The 18,927-nt window shown below is 41.9% G+C and overlaps 1 protein-coding gene across 1 annotated transcript in view; it reads left to right on the top strand.

The window, feature by feature from the left end:
* LOC120471919 (Fc receptor-like protein 5) overlaps window positions 1–18,927 on the top strand; it is a 57,927-nt gene that overhangs the window by 24,108 nt on the left and 14,892 nt on the right. Inside the window, exons 9-10 of the mRNA XM_089129013.1 lie at window positions 8,206–8,241; window positions 8,764–9,024. Of these exons, the coding sequence (XP_088985139.1) occupies window positions 8,206–8,241; window positions 8,764–9,024 (297 nt within the window). The remainder of the gene's footprint in view (window positions 1–8,205; window positions 8,242–8,763; window positions 9,025–18,927) is intronic.

Here is an 18,927-nt window from a genome sequence, read left to right as displayed (position 1 = left end):
GAAGGAAACAAGACAAATCGAAAAGGAGTGGCGACAGCTCAATACAACATGGATACAAAGAATAAGATTGTTGTTTGCGGCAATTGTGGAAAGCGTGGCCACTCAAGAAAAGACTGCTGGGCTAAAGGTGGTGGAGCTGAAGGTCAAGGTCCATCATTTAAACAAGTCACTGCGAAAAATCGTGATGAAACCTCTCAAGGGAAGACATGGACGGAAGCACAAGTCCGTCAACTCATAGAGGGGATTATGCGTCCGCTATAGGAATCAGCGGCCCCCTGTATGAGTAAGAAAAGAGACAATCGCCTTTTCATCAATGCATTAATAGGGGGCCACCCATGTGATATCCTGGTTGACACAGGAGCCTCAATTTCAATAACAGATCTGAACCTACCTACAACAGATGAAACTATGGAAGTTGAAGGAGTTGGAGGAGGTATCACAACATTTCATAAAAGTATCCAAGTTCCACTACAAATACATGAAGATGAAGTCGTATGGACATCTTTCTGGGTGGGACCGAATTCACAAGGAAGCCTCATTGGCATGGACATACTTCCATTGTTGAACATGATCATCTTCACTGACAGTCGTCAAATCGCTACAACAGCTGGGATAATACCACACGAAGATCGCACATGTAATTTGAGTTCAGTTGGTGCAGCAAAACCAATTATCAGAGACTGGACCAAAGACGGTGTGTGGGGTCTTCTATGCAGTTTACATCCAGAAGTTTGGGCTAAACACAAATTTGATTGTGGCAAAGCCAACATTGACCCTGTTGTTATTGAAGGGCCGACACATGCCCCTCATAAACAATACCCTATCCGACCTGAAGCAAGACGAGCCGTGGAAGAGATGGTAACGATGCAGAATGAAGACCTCTGTTTCTCTTCCTCCTATGTCTTATAAATATTATAAATAAATTCGAGAGATCTCTTGGCAAAATCACTGGTGTCTCTTTTCATGGGGAAAGCAAAAGAAGTTTTTTTAGATCTACACAAACTATGGTGTGACTCACAGAGGGAGATCCCGGATGAGCCCCCACGTTATGTAGCGCCCCCTACCTGATCTTCTCGTAACTAGATAGAGAACAGCGCCCCAAGTTCACTTACTATATGCCTACAGATGTTGACGTTAGGCCCCTCTGGTGTCACTAAGTGAAGTAAATTTGAATTTTAGAACTTAAATGATAAGCTCTTCTCTCCTTGTACTATGTTACTCAAATTAAATGTATCACCCCCTAAACAATAGCATAAACCGACACTTTCAAGAAATAACACAAGTAAAATTACAGAACAAAATAAGATTTAATTGAAATAGAAATGTTGAATATTAAATGGCTCAAGGAATTAATTTAAATGTGTGAAATATTCACACAATTATCCTCACTTTAACTGGATCACAATTCAGTCCCAGAAGGACAATAACTCTGATGCCAAACGCACAGGAATTAGAATACCGGCCAAAAAAAACAATATAAATTAGCCGTATACCCAATAAAGTAAAACCCAAGATAACTTCCTAATTATAAACAGAAATACTCTGAATAGTTCACGTTATCCGTGCAATGTTTAACACAAAATACTCAGATTAAACAGTTGTGGGCCCACACACACACACAATCAACCCACCCCGTTGCAGGCCTGAATCGTGGCTTGTGTTCGTGGTGGCCGGGAAAACGACAAATGGCCCCTTCACTCTCCTGAGCACAACTAAAACAAAACAAATACCTCCAATTCCGCGTGAGAACAAATGCGGTATCCGCGATTCCAGCAGCCGGCCGCGCGCAGCTCCTCGTCCTCTCGCTCGCTCGTTGGCCGAACGCACTACGCCTCCCGCGGCGCCAGAGGAACCCCAAATATCACGGTTACTTGGGGCGCTATCTGGTCCTCAGTTGTCCGGAAACCGCAGCAATAAATAGTCTTTGATACGGTAACAGTTTGGTTAGGTTACACGTTCCAATGCGCTAATATATGCAGTGATGACTGACCGGAGAAATTCGGATACACGCCCGCACGGCAGGTTAACCACACGGGGAAAAAAACAGGCTATTAACACCAACAAACACACAAGCGATTCATATCTCGGATCTACATTGCAGTTAAAGATGATTTAACTTATAAATCGTCAATTAAAATCACTGTTCACATAAACTCGTCTCTCCTTCTCCGTCTTTCTTTTCTTTTTCAATCTCTCCCGTACCACCACTCAAATCGTTCAAAAACCCTGCGAGGGTGGGACTTAACTCCCTGAAACCAATAAAATAAAAAAGCACCTAACATGATGGTTAATACCACGTTTTTCCCCCTGTACCCCTAGATCAAACTTGCATCTCATGCACGCGCATTCTTAAAGGAACAAATACCTTACACTCGCTAACACAGATGAGAAGTTAATTCACATTTTATTTCTCAAGTGAATTAAATTACAAACTAATAAATTGAGAGCGTATTACCAGCATTTTTTATAACCTACTGGGTTACATGCTCCCCCGTCTAAACGTCTCATGACCCCATGAGATTACATCTCAACACCTTAATGGTGACTTTAGGCTCAGTAGAAGGGTTTACCCGAGTACAACGAACACACTGTGCCATAGGGTGACACCACATAGTGTTACAGGCTTTCCCTTCTGACTCTTCCCCACTCTCTACATTTATTACCATCCCTCTATGAATTAGAGTTAAAGGTCGGTTAGTGGGCTGTCCCAGATAATCATAGCTTAGCTTGACTACAGGTCTTATCTCTCTTTTAGGCCTGGAATTAACGGTCTCTACTACCTTTTCGGTGGAAGTAATTCTTTCAAGCTCTCCCCCTTCTAAACCTGGATCTCCCAGTGTCTCTGAACTCCCATCTGGCAACTCTTCAGAGCCCTCTTCATTGGGTATCGGCTCGGCCATTGCGGCATGAGGTATATCCAAGTCCCCTCCACAGTTGTCAGTTTTACCATCCACGGTAGAGTCCAACAGTGTAACGCACTCTGGCGGGTGCTGGTTCTCCACTCTACCCGCGCAGTAATGCCACACTTCATCCTCTTCACTGTCAGAGAGGTTACTCAATTCACACCCTGTCATGACCGTATTTCCTTCCCCTAATTCTCTTCTCCGTTTTCTCTCCCCAGATATGTGCCTGGTCTCCACTGGAGCAGAAACTCTGGTAAGTTCTCCAGTATCTGCCAACCTCACATGGTCCCCAACTGGCAAGAGATGGTCTCAGTGTAATGTTCTCACACCTCCCACGCCGGATGCAGGTTTCAGACGGTACACAGGTAAGTTCTCCAACTTTTCCACCACCAGGTAAGGCACAGAATTCCACTTGTCTCCAAGTTTGTTCTTTCCAGTCACAGCCAGGTTTCGTGTCAGTACACGATCTCCCACAGTCAAGCTCTGGTGTCTCACTCGCTTGTCATACAACCGTTTGTTCCTTTGCTGACTTTTCTGGGCAGCTTCGGTGGCTAACTGATAGGCTCTCTGTAAGTCTGATTTCATTCTTTCCACATACTGTCGATGGCTTCCTGCTCCCTTTCCATCAGGCGAAGTCCCGAAACACACATCCACTGGCAAACGAGCCTCTCTTCCGAACAGAAGATAATAAGGGGAAAACCCAGTGGCCTCGTTCTTAGTACAGTTGTAAGCGTGTACTAAACTGTTAATGTGCTGACTCCATCGGTTCTTTTCTGCCGGATTCAGGGTACCCAGCATGGAAAGAAGTGTCCGGTTGAACCTTTCCGGCTGTGGATCTCCTTGTGGATGATAGGGAGACGTTCTGGATTTTCGAATCCCCAGCATACTTAGTAACTCTTTTATGAGACCACTCTCAAAATCCCGACCTTGATCTGAATGAATCCGAGAGGGTAAGCCGTAGTGAATAAAGAATTTGTCACACAGCACCTTAGCCACCGTCATAGCCTTCTGGTCTTTGGTTGTGAACGCTTGAGCGTAACGGGTGAAATGGTCGGTTACTATGAGAACATTACCCATACCCTTTGAGTCTGGCTCAATCGACAGGAAGTCGATGCACACTAAATCCAGTGGCCCACTGCTGGTTATGTGATTCAGTGGAGCAACCCTCTTGGGTAATGTCTTTCTTGTGACGCAACGGCCACAATCCTTAACATACTGCTCTATGTATGCAGACATTCTGGGCCAATAGAAACGGTCCTTAATGAGTTCCGTGGTTTTCTCCACTCCCAAATGGCCCGAGTCATTGTGTAATGAGTGCAACACAGTCGACCAGTACTTCTCAGGTAAGACAAGTTGTATCTTTTCGCTACCACTGGCACTTTTGGTAATTCGGTACAGAAGTTGATCTGTAGCTTGTCTCCCTGTCGCTGTACCAGAGCAATGGTAGCATCAGAACTCCTAGCACCAGTGAGTATTTTTCCCGACTCTACGTCTCGCTTTACTACCCCAACTACGGGGTCCTCTTCTTGTGCTTTCCGCAACTCTGCATTACTCAGCTGTTCCAACGGACCAACACCCAAAGCTGTGGGACAACAAAAAGCATCAGGAATACTCTGAGGTAAGACACCCAAGGGTTCCACCAGTCGGGATGACGCCCCTCCATTTTCAGCAACCACTGCTAACTGACAGATGGCTCTTACCCCTGACTTGGGTATCTCCTTCCATTCAGGGCAAGCAGTTGATTCACATGGGTAGCGAGACAACACATCCGCATCGATGTTGGAATTTCCTGGTTTGTATTGCAAGCTGAAGTTATAAGTAGCTAAGGCAGCTAACCAGCGATGACCCGTCGCACTCAACTTGGCACTTGACAAAACATAGGTCAGGGGATTGTTGTCGGTCTTTACCACGAACTGGGCTCCATATAGGTAGTCGTGGAACTTATCCACTACCGCCCACTTGAGCGCCAAGAACTCCAGCTGATGTATGGGGTATCGTTGTTCCGAGGCACTCAGTTTCCGGCTCGCGTAGGCCACGGGCCTCAGTCCTCCAGAATGCTCCTGATTCAAAACGGCCCCCAGTCCACTCAGACTAGCGTCTACATGCAGTACATAAGACTTAGCAGGATCCGCAAAAGCAAGCACTGGGGCATGTGTGAGACAGTCGATGATTTTATGGAACGCTGCTGTGCAAGTGTCGTCCCAACGCTCTCCAAAGGGTTCCGATACTCTGAAGTATATCTTGCCATCAATTGACTTGCTGTTTTGCCCAGATGTTGGCGGGTAACCTTTAGTGAGCTCTGTAAAAGGCCTCAACCAATGATCAAAATGCACATTTTAAAAACTCTAATCCTTTTCTCAATTGCTTGGATACAATATACATAAAACTTAGATCATTTGTTCATTCAACAAAAATCACCTGTTCAATATGATACAAGTTAACATCAAAGTACTATTTCAAAAGGCAATTCACACATTACATTTCAAATGAGTGTCTATTCATTTCCTTACAATGATCTAACTATCAAATGATACAACTGCTCAAAATGATAAGTAACTGCTGCGTTACTCTTAATGCATGACACACAATCTTCCATGTTTACAGTAAATCATGAAAGTTTCAAGATAATGAGATTCAATAAAACTGTGTTGTGATTGTAGTGTTTTGCATCATTATATCACACACTTTGTTAAATGATTCCACTGTGTGTGTATTCTCTCTCACTGTCAGAAAAAAAGGTACGAAAGCTGTCACTGGGGCGGTACCTTTTCAAAAAGGTACACTTTTGTACCTAAAGGTACAAATATGTACCATCAAGGTACCAATATGCACCCTTTAGGTCCAAAAGTGTACCATGAAGTTACCAATATGCACCCTTTAGGTACAAAAGTGTACCATGAAGTTACCAATATGCACCCTTTAGGTACAAAAGTGTACCTTTTGAAAAGGTACCGCCCCAGTGACAGCATTCGTACCTTTTTTTCTAGTGCCATAGGCTAATGAAACCTGGATCACCTATTTTGTTCTACAACATTTAATGATTGTACGAAAAATGATAGTGAAACTATCGGTTGCTTGTGTGTGGGTGATAGTTTTGTTTAGTCCTATTTCACAGTAAATTTGTTTTTTGAACCAGTGATTGTGCAAGTGCAAGATTTCTTTAAAGATGTGAATGCACTATGCAATGTTTTGAACATTAGACAGCCTGTGTTACAAGTGATAACCGTTTTGGGTTTTGTGTCTAGAGTTCAGAAAAATGGCATCAAGGTTCGGAAAATAGTAAAAAACTGTAAATTATAGACCTATCTTTTGAATTGACATCAAATCTTAGCTTATCGCTTAGAAATAATCAATATTGTATCATTACAATTCAATCAACAATAATAACTTTAGCGGATTATTTAAAATACCTCAATTCATGTCGCTTCTAGAAGGTCTGATGCTATAGATCTGTAATGAAATAGGACTAGGCTCATATAACGTCACTAGTGTAGTCTCCCCCTACTGGACGCATCAGGAACAACAGGGGCTTAAAACTGTCAGGGGCGTAAAACTGGCTCCAGGTCTGCAGCCTCCCCCTACTCACGAGTGCACTGAGCGGACGCAAAATGAAACGTCTCCATTAATTTGTGCATGTAGTCATTTAATGCAATACTTTAAAGGCCTTTTTTTTTTTTAAAAATATTGGCTACTTGGGTAGGTTTCTAAAAATGCTAATTTGTAGGCCATTGAATTTTTTTTTATAAATGTGCCTCTGTTTTATATATGTGCCATTGTTCTTCCGACTATTACTGTACTTCATTTTATTTTTATTCTAAATTGTTTTAATTATTTACTGTATTTTATTTGTATTATTATGATTTTTTTTTATTCTAAACTGTTTTAATTATTCTGATTTCTTTTGATTATTTAAATTTCTTCCATGTAAAGCACTTTGAATTGCCACTGTGTATGAAATGTGCTATATAAATAAACTTGCCTTGCCTTATAATAATATATTCATTAAAATTTAAAAACAAACATGAACTAACATTAACAATGGACAAAATCCCCACTATCTGACCCCTGGACGCCGCTGTGTAGGCTAATTCAAACCCAGACAAAGACCCATTGGGTGAAATAATACTATAATGCATATAAAAAAAATCAAGAATCGAATCGAATTTGGATGTGAATCGCATCGAATTGAATCGTTCTAAATTTGCACAAATCGTTCTTGAATCGAATCGAAAACCTATGAATCGTGAATCGAATCGATTTGCTGTCTACCCAAAGATTCACAGCCCTAGTTTGAACAGTTTCAAGTGATTTATTGTTCTTGGATTTTTTTCTTTTATGCTGATCTCAGTTTCAAATCCAGCTCTAGTCCATGATCTCTGAGTGAAAGACGAGCTTGAGAGAGGAAGTGAGCAGATAGTGCTGTTTGTGAAAGAGAAATGCACTGTGTTGTGTTTGGGTTACTCTGTTCAGTCACTCAGTGTTTTGCTTTGTTACGGTGTTTGCTGAATAATTTCTGTTGGTTTGTTTTGTACTCATTGGCATTTCTGTTGTTCTGTTTGCTGTCCATGATGCACTAAGTAGATGTGCACTAGATAGTCTTCAGTAGATGTTCACTAGTATGCAGAATTTCTGAGTTTTCAGACGAAGGTTTTTACAATACAGACGCTTCGGTTATGGTAGGTTTAGGTATGGGTAGGGTTAGGGTTAGACCACTAGGAGGCGCCTTCTGCCCAATATATCTGCGTCTCATTTGACGCTAAAGGGTGCCATGTGCGTTGGATGTCTGCACTTTGGCAAAAGCATCGTATATGACGCCTTGGGATGAGAACGGACTCTACTGACCTGAGGCATGCGTTTAAAGGTTTAACGTATAACGCAAAATGGATAAGCTCAATGGTCTCGCTGTAAAAACTGTCTGATTTTCCTGTGTTTGTCTGAGCTGTCACTTTGGTGGCTTACCAATGTATTTGATTTTTCTAATGCATATAATAATAAGCTTGACCAGAGTTCTTGAATAATTTACTGAAGGTAGTGTAGCACATTCTTCAGCGATGACGTTAGCATGTCTTCAGATAATCTGAACCCAAATTTCTGTCTGTGGGACAGACCCTATTTACAAACTAAACACATCTCAGGGACCACTAAGAGAAACAGCCGTTTGACTCATGGGAAGAACTCTGCTAATAATTTCCCACAGAAACTCTTTCAGGATAACCAACGAATGAGTTTAATGATCGTCTGTTAAAACGTTTAAAAATACCTAATCTTTCATGAGTTTTTTTTTTTGTACTTTGCATTTCAGTGCTGATTTCAATCATCCACTCTGGACACACTGAAGGTGAGTGAATTTGATTCATACATGTACGGTGGCCGAGAGAGCTCAACGCGCTGAAGAAAACATGCAAATAGAAAAAAAAACTACACCATATATTTCATAAATATCGAATCATAGAGTATCTTTTGACATTTGCTTTGTCTTGAAAATTAGCAACTCTACAGACTGAACTGAACATATTGAATAAAAACAAAGTCATTTGAACTACAACAATTTGCAACACTTTGCTGATACGGATTTGTCTCTCTGACTGGATGTTGGTTCCTGTGTTGAGCTCAGGGTGTGTTTGAACATAGGCTGCTCTTTGCATCTTTGTTGTCCTTTAACTCTTTGCATTGCACTGAATGAATGTTAACCTTGATGTTGCCAGTTACTATACTACATTGTCTGTGAAATCAAAATGATTTACCAGTAAGAGAACGAGACTTGACTTAAGTTAACACTGGGGATTTTGCTGTGCAGTGAGAGAATGAGATCTGCTGAAAAACTTCACATCTCATGTTCCCACTGACTTTATATTGACAGATTTTCCCAAACCGACTCTGACTGTTGAGCCACAGAGTTCAGTGATCACTGGAGACAGAGTTACTCTGACATGTTCGCTGGATCAGACACTGGGTGGATGGGAGTTTCTCTGGAGTAAAGACTCAAACACTAAAACTACTGATGCTGCAAATAAAGTAATCGATCCTGTGCAAATCTCTGATGGAGGACAGTACAGATGCAGAGCACGAAGAGGAGGACGTTACACAGATTACAGTGAACCTGTAACAGTGACAATATATGGTGAGTATTTACTCTCACTTTATGACCTGCTCTGAGAAATTACTAACAATAATTTCATAAGACACTTAATACATGACTATAAAGGCCGGAACACCCCAAGCCAACGGTCGGCCGCCTGGCAGATTTTGTGCGTTGGCCGACTTAAGTTTCCTTGGTGTGATACACACAATTCCGTGCTGTTGGCTGAAAATAGTCCTCGTCGGCTTTGTTTCGCGCGATTCGACATGTTAAATCGGCGTCGGGCCGTTGGGGAAAGAGAACTCTGATTGGCTGTTCAGCTTAGTGAAAGAGTCAGTGCACAAGAATAAACGCAAAACAGCAAGCAAAGAAGTCAAAACGGTAAAGCTAGAAGGCTGTTCTTATGTTACGTCTTCTTACCTGAGTGTTCCTTGGCGAATATTTCAATATTAACACGAGCGGAGTGGAATAAAGAAAGTGTTCAGCAGGATTGATATTCTAAACGGTAAGGACACGCTGCTTTGTTTACGTTATGTGTATCTGAAGCCGGCAGCGTCGGTTTTCTTTTTGAATGACGAATATCCACAAGTTTCCTATGTCCCATGAGGCCTTGCGTCAAAAGTGGGCGCGTCTTCCGGTTGGAAGTAAACAAAGCGCGACTTGACATGCTTGACACTCGTTCATTCAACAGTTGACAGTCATTCAAGTTAAAAACTAGCTAACGATGTGGGAACACGACCTCAACGAAATTCAAAAGGGTGAAATAACAGTACCTTTACCCTCCGCAGTAGCTGATTGGGAGTATTATAATAACATTATTAATAATCAATACTCATCAAGGCATGGTGACAGACAGTTGTGTGAGCTGACAAACAATTCAAATAAAAAATACACACTTAGTCATTGTGCTTTGGAGTTTATTCAAAATTATAAATGAATGTGCTACTTGAATTCATTAACTGGCACATTTGGTATTCTGTCAACACAGGCTTTGATCCTGAGTTTAGCTGTAACATCAATAGCGAACAGCCAATCACATGCTGATAGAGTTTATAGAATATTAAGAATTTAAACAAATGTACACAGGAAGATTCGTCGTCTTTTGGGAGGTTATGGAAACTACACTGTAAAAACTAAAGGTGCCTCAAATATCCTGTCGGATACTCAAGGAACCTAAAAACACAATTTAAGTGCCTCAAAGCTCTTTCTCATAGAGTTGGGGTTACTGGAGGAGCATTGACAATCTTAGCGGTTCTTGCTGGAACTTATGGGATCCTTGAAGCACTTTGTATTAAATTTCAGAGGTTCTGGAGGTACCTTTTCACTACCATGAGACCTCGAAGTGCTTTGGGGGAAATTAGAGGAACTTATATGCTATAAAAGGGTTATTGTAAGATCTTTTAACATTTAAATGGTTCCTGGAAGATCTCTTATGTTAAAGTCAGCATCTGGAGGAACCTAATAGTTCTGTGAGTCCAGAATACAATTATTATCCTATAATAATACTATTATATAATACCATTATTAAAATAATAATAATAATATAATAATAATAAAATATATATATATATATATATATATATATTTCGAAAATTATATTTCTGATGCAGCTATACTTGCATTTAATTAGCATTGGCCTATTTTATTGATTCATTTAAAACTTAAACAACGACAAAAAATAGTAAGTATGTCTAATAATAATTATAGTGATAATATGATCATATGAATATGAGAAGAAGAAGAAGAAGAAGAAGAAGAAGAAGCAGGAAGAGAACAGTTTTATTCTGTAACGAAACTGCTGCTATTCATCTGCTGTTATCGCTTCAGTGAACCTCGCGCTGCTCGCGCGCAACACAGATCAGCTGATCGTCGTCGGATTTGAAAGTAACGGCTCCGCTCATCAAAGCTTCAGCTGTTTGTTCGGCTCTCCGTTACAAGGTTTGTAAACTCGCCAAAGAAATATAAATACTGAGTCTATTCACTATATATTCAAACACATATAAACTAAAACACGCGTTCTTACAGAGTTTACCACTCGTTTATTGCACAGTAGCCTATGTGGTATGAAGGTTTGAGCCGCGACGCTAACTAATCTACTAACGTTAAAGAATTAATGAAAATCATTGACTTATTGTCTTAGATTGTTTTAGTCATTCACTTAAATGTATTCTGTACAACTGTGTCTTCAAATTGCTGAACGTATTAATAGCTAATTCCTGCTGTCGACTGTCGTCATTTGCGTTATGAATAACAAGTGGATAGGCGTTAGTTTGGTCTGTTTTTGTTTATTTAGCTGCTAGCCTACTACAGGTGCCCTAATTCTTTCAAAAAACATTTTAAAGCCCTTTACTGGCCAATAATTATTATGTTGTGAATGGATATAATCAACTTTGTTCTTTTGTTTCCTCAGAAGAACCACTGCATTTCTAAAATCATCTGAACATTTCAGAGGCTACATTGAATTACTAGAGGAAGTTACCGGCACCACACTACAAGTACTTTATTACTATGAACTTTTCTGTGTGAATTTGTTTTGTTTGACTGTGTACTTGTGTTTTTTAATCAGTTATTCTATGAAAATATTCCTTCAGGCTCTTAAATCTCATTCATGTCACTCAGAAAAATTACATCACCGATTTGGCTCCAATAATTCTATATACATTTTTTCTTATACAGTTCCTTAAAGGGGAAATGAAGCAGTGAATCAAGTTTACATGATTTACAAGATGGATTTCCAATATAATCAACAATTATATAAGAAACATTACAAATGTAAACATTTAGAAGAAAAAACTTTGCATCTTTCGCCGCCAGGGTGCCGCCATTGTGCAGTTGACGTCACGGAGTTGGTTGGCTCAAGTTTAACAGGCTCTGGGCATTGAAAATCGCGACATCAAACTGTGTTTACACCAGTGTTTTGACCGCGAACGACTAATGTTAGGTACAGTCATTAGACAAAAAGACGACGTCTAATGTTATATGTTGACAAACTGCACATAGAAACATTGTTCGCGATGTCTTGTCTGCCGTCATATTCCCGTCTCGTCAACACCATGTAATGTTAAGTTACGTTGCTATGTAGAACAGCCGGTGGTGGTTTGGGGCGAAGAGCGGGTTTGCAACGCTAACTTACCAGGTGTCAGTGTGGCTGTTGTAGCGTTACTTCGATGCCCTCCGTGTCAGAGTCCATCTGTTGTCAAGAGGTTGATCTTGAGCATGTATTGCGTGGTCAATTCTGCATCACCGGCGCGCACGTTTACCATGCTGTGCCGGGAGGTAGACGTGTGGAAGCGGCGATGCTTTCCCTGAAGGATGTCAGAGCGGAGACACTTTTTCCTAGTATGTAGGCTGTAGCTACTAGCACTACCAGTGCGGAAATATGGACGTTTCATTTCCCCTTTAACAAATAACGTTACATGCTAACTTACATGTTGACGAGACAGGAATATCTGACGGCAAACATTGCAAACAATGTTTCTATGTGCAGTTTGTCAACATATAACATGAGAAGTCGTCTTTTTGTCTAATGACTGTACTTAACATTAGTCGTTCGCGGTCAAAACACTGGTGTAAACACAGTTTGATGTCGCAATTTTCAGTGCCCAGAGCCTGTTAAACTTGAGCCAACCAACCCCGTGACATCAACTGCACAATGGCGGCACCCTGGTGGCGAAAGATACAAAGTTTTTTTCCTTTTTTCTTCTAAATGTTTACATTTGTAATGTTTCTTATATAATTGTTGATTATATTGGAAATCCATCTTGTAAATCATTTAAACTTGATTCACTGCTTCATTTCCCCTTTAATCATTTGCATTTGAATATAAAAAAAAAATCGAACTGTAGTCTTTTTAGACAAAAAACAAAGGCTATTATATGGCTTCAGAAGACTTGCAACACAACTCATAACACATGAGTTGTGGACCAATTTTTCAATTTAATTTTTCATATTTTTATGATCTTTTCTGTGACATTTTTGGAGATTAACACAATATTTAAGCATTTTTACATAAATTGTTGCATTGAATTGAACTAAACAAGTGTACATAAGAATGGTTTCATGAATGATTTACAGTTTTGTTCTGCTTGTCTCCTGCAGTGTAACTGAATGATGACTGTGGTTGCATTACGCCTGAGATCTGCTTTTGGGTTCCACAGACAGAAAGTCAAACAGGTTCGGAATGTCACAAGGAAATTATTTTCAGTTTACAACTATCACTTTAATAACACTGCTGACAGTAATTTTGGTTCTTTGCAGGCACCTCGGTAAGCTGAAATACAAGTTTGAACAAGAAAAATAATCCTCCTGTAGACCTGAAAATCATAGAAGTGCCTGGACCATCCACCAGTAAAGAGGAAAAACAAACGGAAAATTGTACTGTTCTAACTCGTTAACCTCACATGTCCCTTGTTAAGATTTTATTAATGATTGCATTTTATGTTTCAGCAAGTAAAGGTGCGGTCAAATTTGTGAAATTACACAGGCAAAAAAAGTCCATTGACACAACTTAACTTAATTTTTTTATTATTTATTAATGTGATGTGTTTCCATGCATTTTGTTGAGATGTATACCCTTTTCTTGTATACCCTATTGTATATACTGTACATTGTTGATTATTCATGTTGCTTACAGTATGTATTATACTATTTGTTTGTGTATTCTATTCATTGATATTAATCTATTACTAGCTTCTTTTCCCGAGTGCATGGAAGTGTATGTATTAAAATGGATCTAAAATTTAATTAAAGCTGCAAGCAGCGATGGGCGGGCCCTCGCACCTGTAGCACGTCGGGGTCTGAGGCGGCCGCGTTGCATTTTCTGCAGCTCAGCCAGTGTGGCTGTGTATTTACTACGCTGCTTCGTTAAAGGTCACTTCCTGTTGCCAGCAGGTGGCACTATGACTGTGGGTGAATGTCGGAATGTAGATTTGTTCAGGGTGGGACTCTTGTCAAAGGTGTAAAATTTCATGCATATCTGGGCTTTTACAGTCAAGTTACTACAACTTCCTGTTTCAAGGCGAATCATCGACGCCACGGACACGCCCATCGACGAAAACCCGCAGATAGCACAACTTTACATCGTCAATGCCTTTAGAAGGCACAGCAGAAATGTGAAGTCGATCCGACTAAAGCCCTAGGAGGAGTTAGTTAAAGTACGTAATGAGTAAATCATCCAAAAATGGCAGTAAAATTAGAAATGGCCGACTTCCTGTTGAGTTTAAGGCATCGCTCCAAGAGGCTGTTTTGTGTGTCTGTCCATGGTAGATGTACCACAGAAATTTCTTACATGTCGGTCAAACATGCGGCGGGGGCTGCTTTGTTAAAGGCCACTTCCTGTTGCCAGTAGGTGGCACTATGACTGTGGGTTAATGTCGGCATGTAGATTTGTTCAGGGCGGGACTCTTGTCAAAGGTGTAAAATTTCATGCATATCTGGGCTTTTACAGCCAAGTTACTACAACTTCCTGTTTCAAGGCGAATCATCGACGCCACGGACACGCCCATCGACGAAAACCCGCAGATAGCACAACTTTACATCGTCAATGCCTTTAGAAGGCACAGCAGAAATGTGAAGTCGATCCGACTAAAGCCCTAGGAGGAGTTAGTTAAAGTACGTAATGAGTAAATCATCAAAAAATGGCGGTAAAATTAGAAATGGCCGACTTCCTGTTGAGTTTAAGGCATCGCTCCAGGAGACTTTTCTGTGCGTCTATCCATGGTAGATGTACCACAGAAATTTCTTACATGTCGGTCAAACATGCGGCGGGGGCTGCTTTGTTAAAGGCCACTTCCTGTTGCCAGCAGGTGGCGCTATGACTGTGGGTGAATGTCGGCATGTAGATTTGTTCAGGGTGGGACTCTTGTGAAATATGTAAAATTTCGTGCAGATCTGGGCATTTACAGCCAAGTTACTACAACTTCCTGTTTCATGGCGAATCATCAACGCTTCGGACACGCCCATCGACGAAAATGCGCAGATAGCACAACTTTACATCGTCAATGCCTTTAGAAGGCACAGCAGAAATGTGAAGTCGGTCCGACTAAATCCCTAGGAGGAGTTCGTTAAAGTACGGAGTGTGTAAATCGTCCAAAAATGGCCTCCAAATTCAAAATGGTGGAATTCCTGTCAAGTTTAGGGCATCGCTCCAAGAGGCTGTTTTGTGCGTCTGGTCATAGTAGATGTACCACAGAAGTTTCGTACATGTCGGTCAAACAAGCGGCGGGGGCTTCTTCGTTTAAGGTCACTTCCTGTTGCCACTAGGTGGCGCTATGACTGTGGGTGAATGTCGGCATGTAGATTTGTTCAGGGTGGGACTCTTGTCAAATGTGTAAAATTTCGTGCAGATCTGGGCATTTACAGCCAAGTTACAACAACTTCCTATTTCATGGCGAATCATTGACGCCACGGACACGCCCATCGACGAAAACACGCAGATAGCACAACTTTACATCGTCAATGCCTTTAGAAGGTACAGCAGAAATGTGAAGTTGATCCGACTAATTCCCTAGGAGGAGTTCGTTAAAGTACGGAGTGTGTAAATCGTCCCAAATCGGTCGCCAAATTCAAAATGGCGGACTTCCTGTCGAGTTTAGGGTATGGGTTCTTGAGGCTTTTTTGTACGTCTGGTCATGGTAGATGTACCACAGAAATTTCGTACATGTCGGTCAAACATATGGCGGGGGCTGCTACGTTAAAGGTCACTTCCTGTTGCCAGCAGGTGGCGCTATGACTTAGGGTGAATGTCGGCATGTAGATTTTTTCAGGGCGGGACTCTAGTCAAATGTGTAAAATTTCGTGCAGGTCTGGGCATTTACAGCCAAGTTATTACAACTTCCTGTTTCATGGCGAATCTTCGACGCCACGGACACGCCCATCGACGAAAACGCGCAGATAGCACAACTTTACATCGTCAATGCCTTTAGAAGGCACAGCAGAAATTTTAAGTCCATCCGACTAAATCCCTAGGAGGAGTTCGTTAAAGTACGGAGTCTGTAAATCGTCCAAAAATGGCCGCCAAATTCAAAATGGCGGACATCCTGTCGAGTTTAGGGTATGGGTTCTTGAGGCTTTTTTGTGCGTCTTGATATGATACACGTCCCCACCAAATTTCGTGCATGTAGGTTGAACGTGGACGAGGGGCTAATTTTTTCCAATTTTCTAGGTGGCGCTATCGTGCCATTTTGCCCCGCCCATTCGCGAAACCCACAAAATACGAAATTTTTCACCAGTCCTGACATGCGTGCCAAATTTGGTGAGTTTTTGAGCATGTTGCGGCCCCGAAAATGGCACTTACTTTGCAGAAAAAAAAAAAAAAAAAAAAAAAAAAATTAAAGCTGCAAGCAGCGATGGGCGGGCCCTCGCACCTGTAGCACGTCGGGGTGTGAGGCAGCCGCATTGCATATTCTGCAGCTCAGCCAGTGCCGCTGTGCATTTGCTCTGCTTCGTTAAAGGTCACTTCCTGTTGCCAGCAGGTGGCGCTATGACTGTGGGTGAATGTCTGCATGTAGATTTGTTCAGGGCAGGACTCTTGTCAAATGTGTAAAATTTCATGCAGATCTGGGCATTTACAGCCAAGTTACTACAACTTCCTGTTTAATGGCGAATCATTGACGCCACGGACACACCCGTCGACGAAAACGCGCAGATAGCACAACTTTACATCGTCAATGCCTTTAGAAGGCACAGCAGAAATGTGAAGTCGATCCGACTAAGTCCCTAGGAGGAGTTAGTTAAAGTACGTAATGAGTAAATCATCCAAAAATGGCGGTAAAATTAGAAATGGCTGACTTCCTGTTGAGTTTAGGGCATCGCTCCAATAGACTTTTCTGTGCGTCTGGATATGTTAGTTGTACCACAAAAATTTCGTACATGTCGGTCAAACATGCGACGGGGGCTGCTTCGTTAAAAGTCACTTCCTCTTGCCACTAGGTGGCGCTATGAATGTGGGTGAATGTCGGCATGTAGATTTGTTCAGGGCGCGACTCTTGTCAAATGTGTAAAATTTAGTGAAGATCTGGGCATTTACAGCCAAGTTACTACAACTTCCTGTTTCATTGCGAATCATCGACGCCACGGACACGCCCATCGACGAAAACGCGCAGATAGCACAACTTTACATCGTCAATGCCTTTAGAAGGTACAGCAGAAATTTTAAGTTGATCCGACTAAATCCCTAGGAGGAGTTCGTTAAAGTACAGAGTGTGTAAATCGTCCCAAATCGGTCGCCAAATTCAAAATGGCGGACTTCCTGTCGAGTTTAGGGTATGGGTTCTTGAGGCTTTTTTGTGCGTCTGGTCATGGTAGATGTACCACAGAAATTTCGTACATGTCGGTCAAACAAGCGGCGGGGGCTGCTTCGTTAAAGGTCACTTCCTGTTGCCAGCAGGTGGCGCTATGACTGTGGGTGAATGTCGGCATGTAGATTTGTTCAGGGCGTGACTCTTGTCAAATGTGTAAAATTTCGTGCAGATCTGGGCATTTACAGCCAAGTTACTACAACTTCCTGTTTCATGGCGAATCATCGACGCCACGGACACGCCCATCGACGAAAACGCGCAGATAGCACAACTTTACATCGTCAATGCCTTTAGAAGGCACAGCAGAAATTTTAAGTCGATCCGACTAAATCCCTAGGAGGAGTTCGTTAAAGTACGGAGTCTGTAAATCGTCCAAAAATGGCCGCCAAATTCAAAATGGCGGACCTCCTGTCGAGTTTAGGGTATGGGTTCTTGAGGCTTTTTTGTGCGTCTTGATATGATACACGTCCCCACCAAATTTCATGCACGTAGGTTGAACGTGGACGAGGGGCTAATTTTTTCCAATTTTCTAGGTGGCGCTAGCGTGCCATTTTGCCCCGCCCATCTGTGAAACCCACAAAATACGAAATTTTTCACCAGTCCTGACATGCGTGCCAAATTTGGTGAGTTTTTGAGCATGTTGCGGCCCCGAAAATGGCACTTACTTTGCAGAAAAAAGAAAAAAAAAAAAAAATTAAAGCTGCAAGCAGCGATGGGCGGGCCCTCGCACCTGTACCGCGTCGGGGTGTGAGGCGGCCGCGTTGCATATTTTGCAGCTCAGCCGGTGCGGCTGTGAATTTGTTACGCTGCTTCATTAAAGGTCACTTCCTATTGCCAGCAGGTGGCGCTATGACTGTGGGTGAATGTCGGCATGTAGATTTGTTCAGGGCGGGACTCTTGTCAAATGTGTTAAATTTTGTGCAGATCTGGGCATTTACAGCCAAGTTACTACAACTTCCTGTTTCATGGCGAATCTTCGACGCCACGGACACGCCCATCGACGAAAATGCGCAGATAGCACAACTTTACATCGTCAATGCCTTTAGAAGGCACAGCAGAAATGTGAAGTTGGTCCGACTAAATCCCTACTTGGAGTTCGTTAAAGTACGTAATGAGTAAATCATCCAAAATTCGCAGTAAAATTAGAAATGGCCGACGTCCTGTTGAGTTTAGGGCATCGCTCCAAGAGACTTTTCTGTGCGTCTGGACATGGTAGATGTACGACAGAAATTTCGTACATGTTGGTCAAACATGCGGCGGGGGATGCTTCGTTAAAGGACACTTCCTCCTGTCACTAGGTGGCGCTATGACTGTTGGTGAATGTAGACATGTGGATTTGTTCAGGGCGGGACTCTTGTCAAATGTGTAAAATCTTGTGCAGATCTGGGCATTTACAGCCAAGTTACTACAACTTCCTTTTTCATGGCGAATCATCGACGCCACGGACACGCCCATCGACGAAAACGCGCAGATAGCACAACTTTACATCGTCAATGCCTTTAGAAGGTACAGCAGAAATTTTAAGTTGATCCGACTAAATCCCTAGGAGGAGTTCGTTAAAGTACGGAGTGTGTAAACCGTCCCAAATCAGTCGCCAAATTCAAAATGGCCGACTTCCTGTCGAGTTTAGGCTATGGGTTCTTGAGGC

Source organism: Pimephales promelas, chromosome 3, assembly GCF_988280905.1.
Source record: "Pimephales promelas chromosome 3, fPimPro1.hap1.1, whole genome shotgun sequence".
NCBI classification, from domain to species: Eukaryota; Metazoa; Chordata; class Actinopteri; order Cypriniformes; family Leuciscidae; genus Pimephales; species Pimephales promelas.
This window is presented reverse-complemented; position numbering and strand designations above follow the sequence as displayed.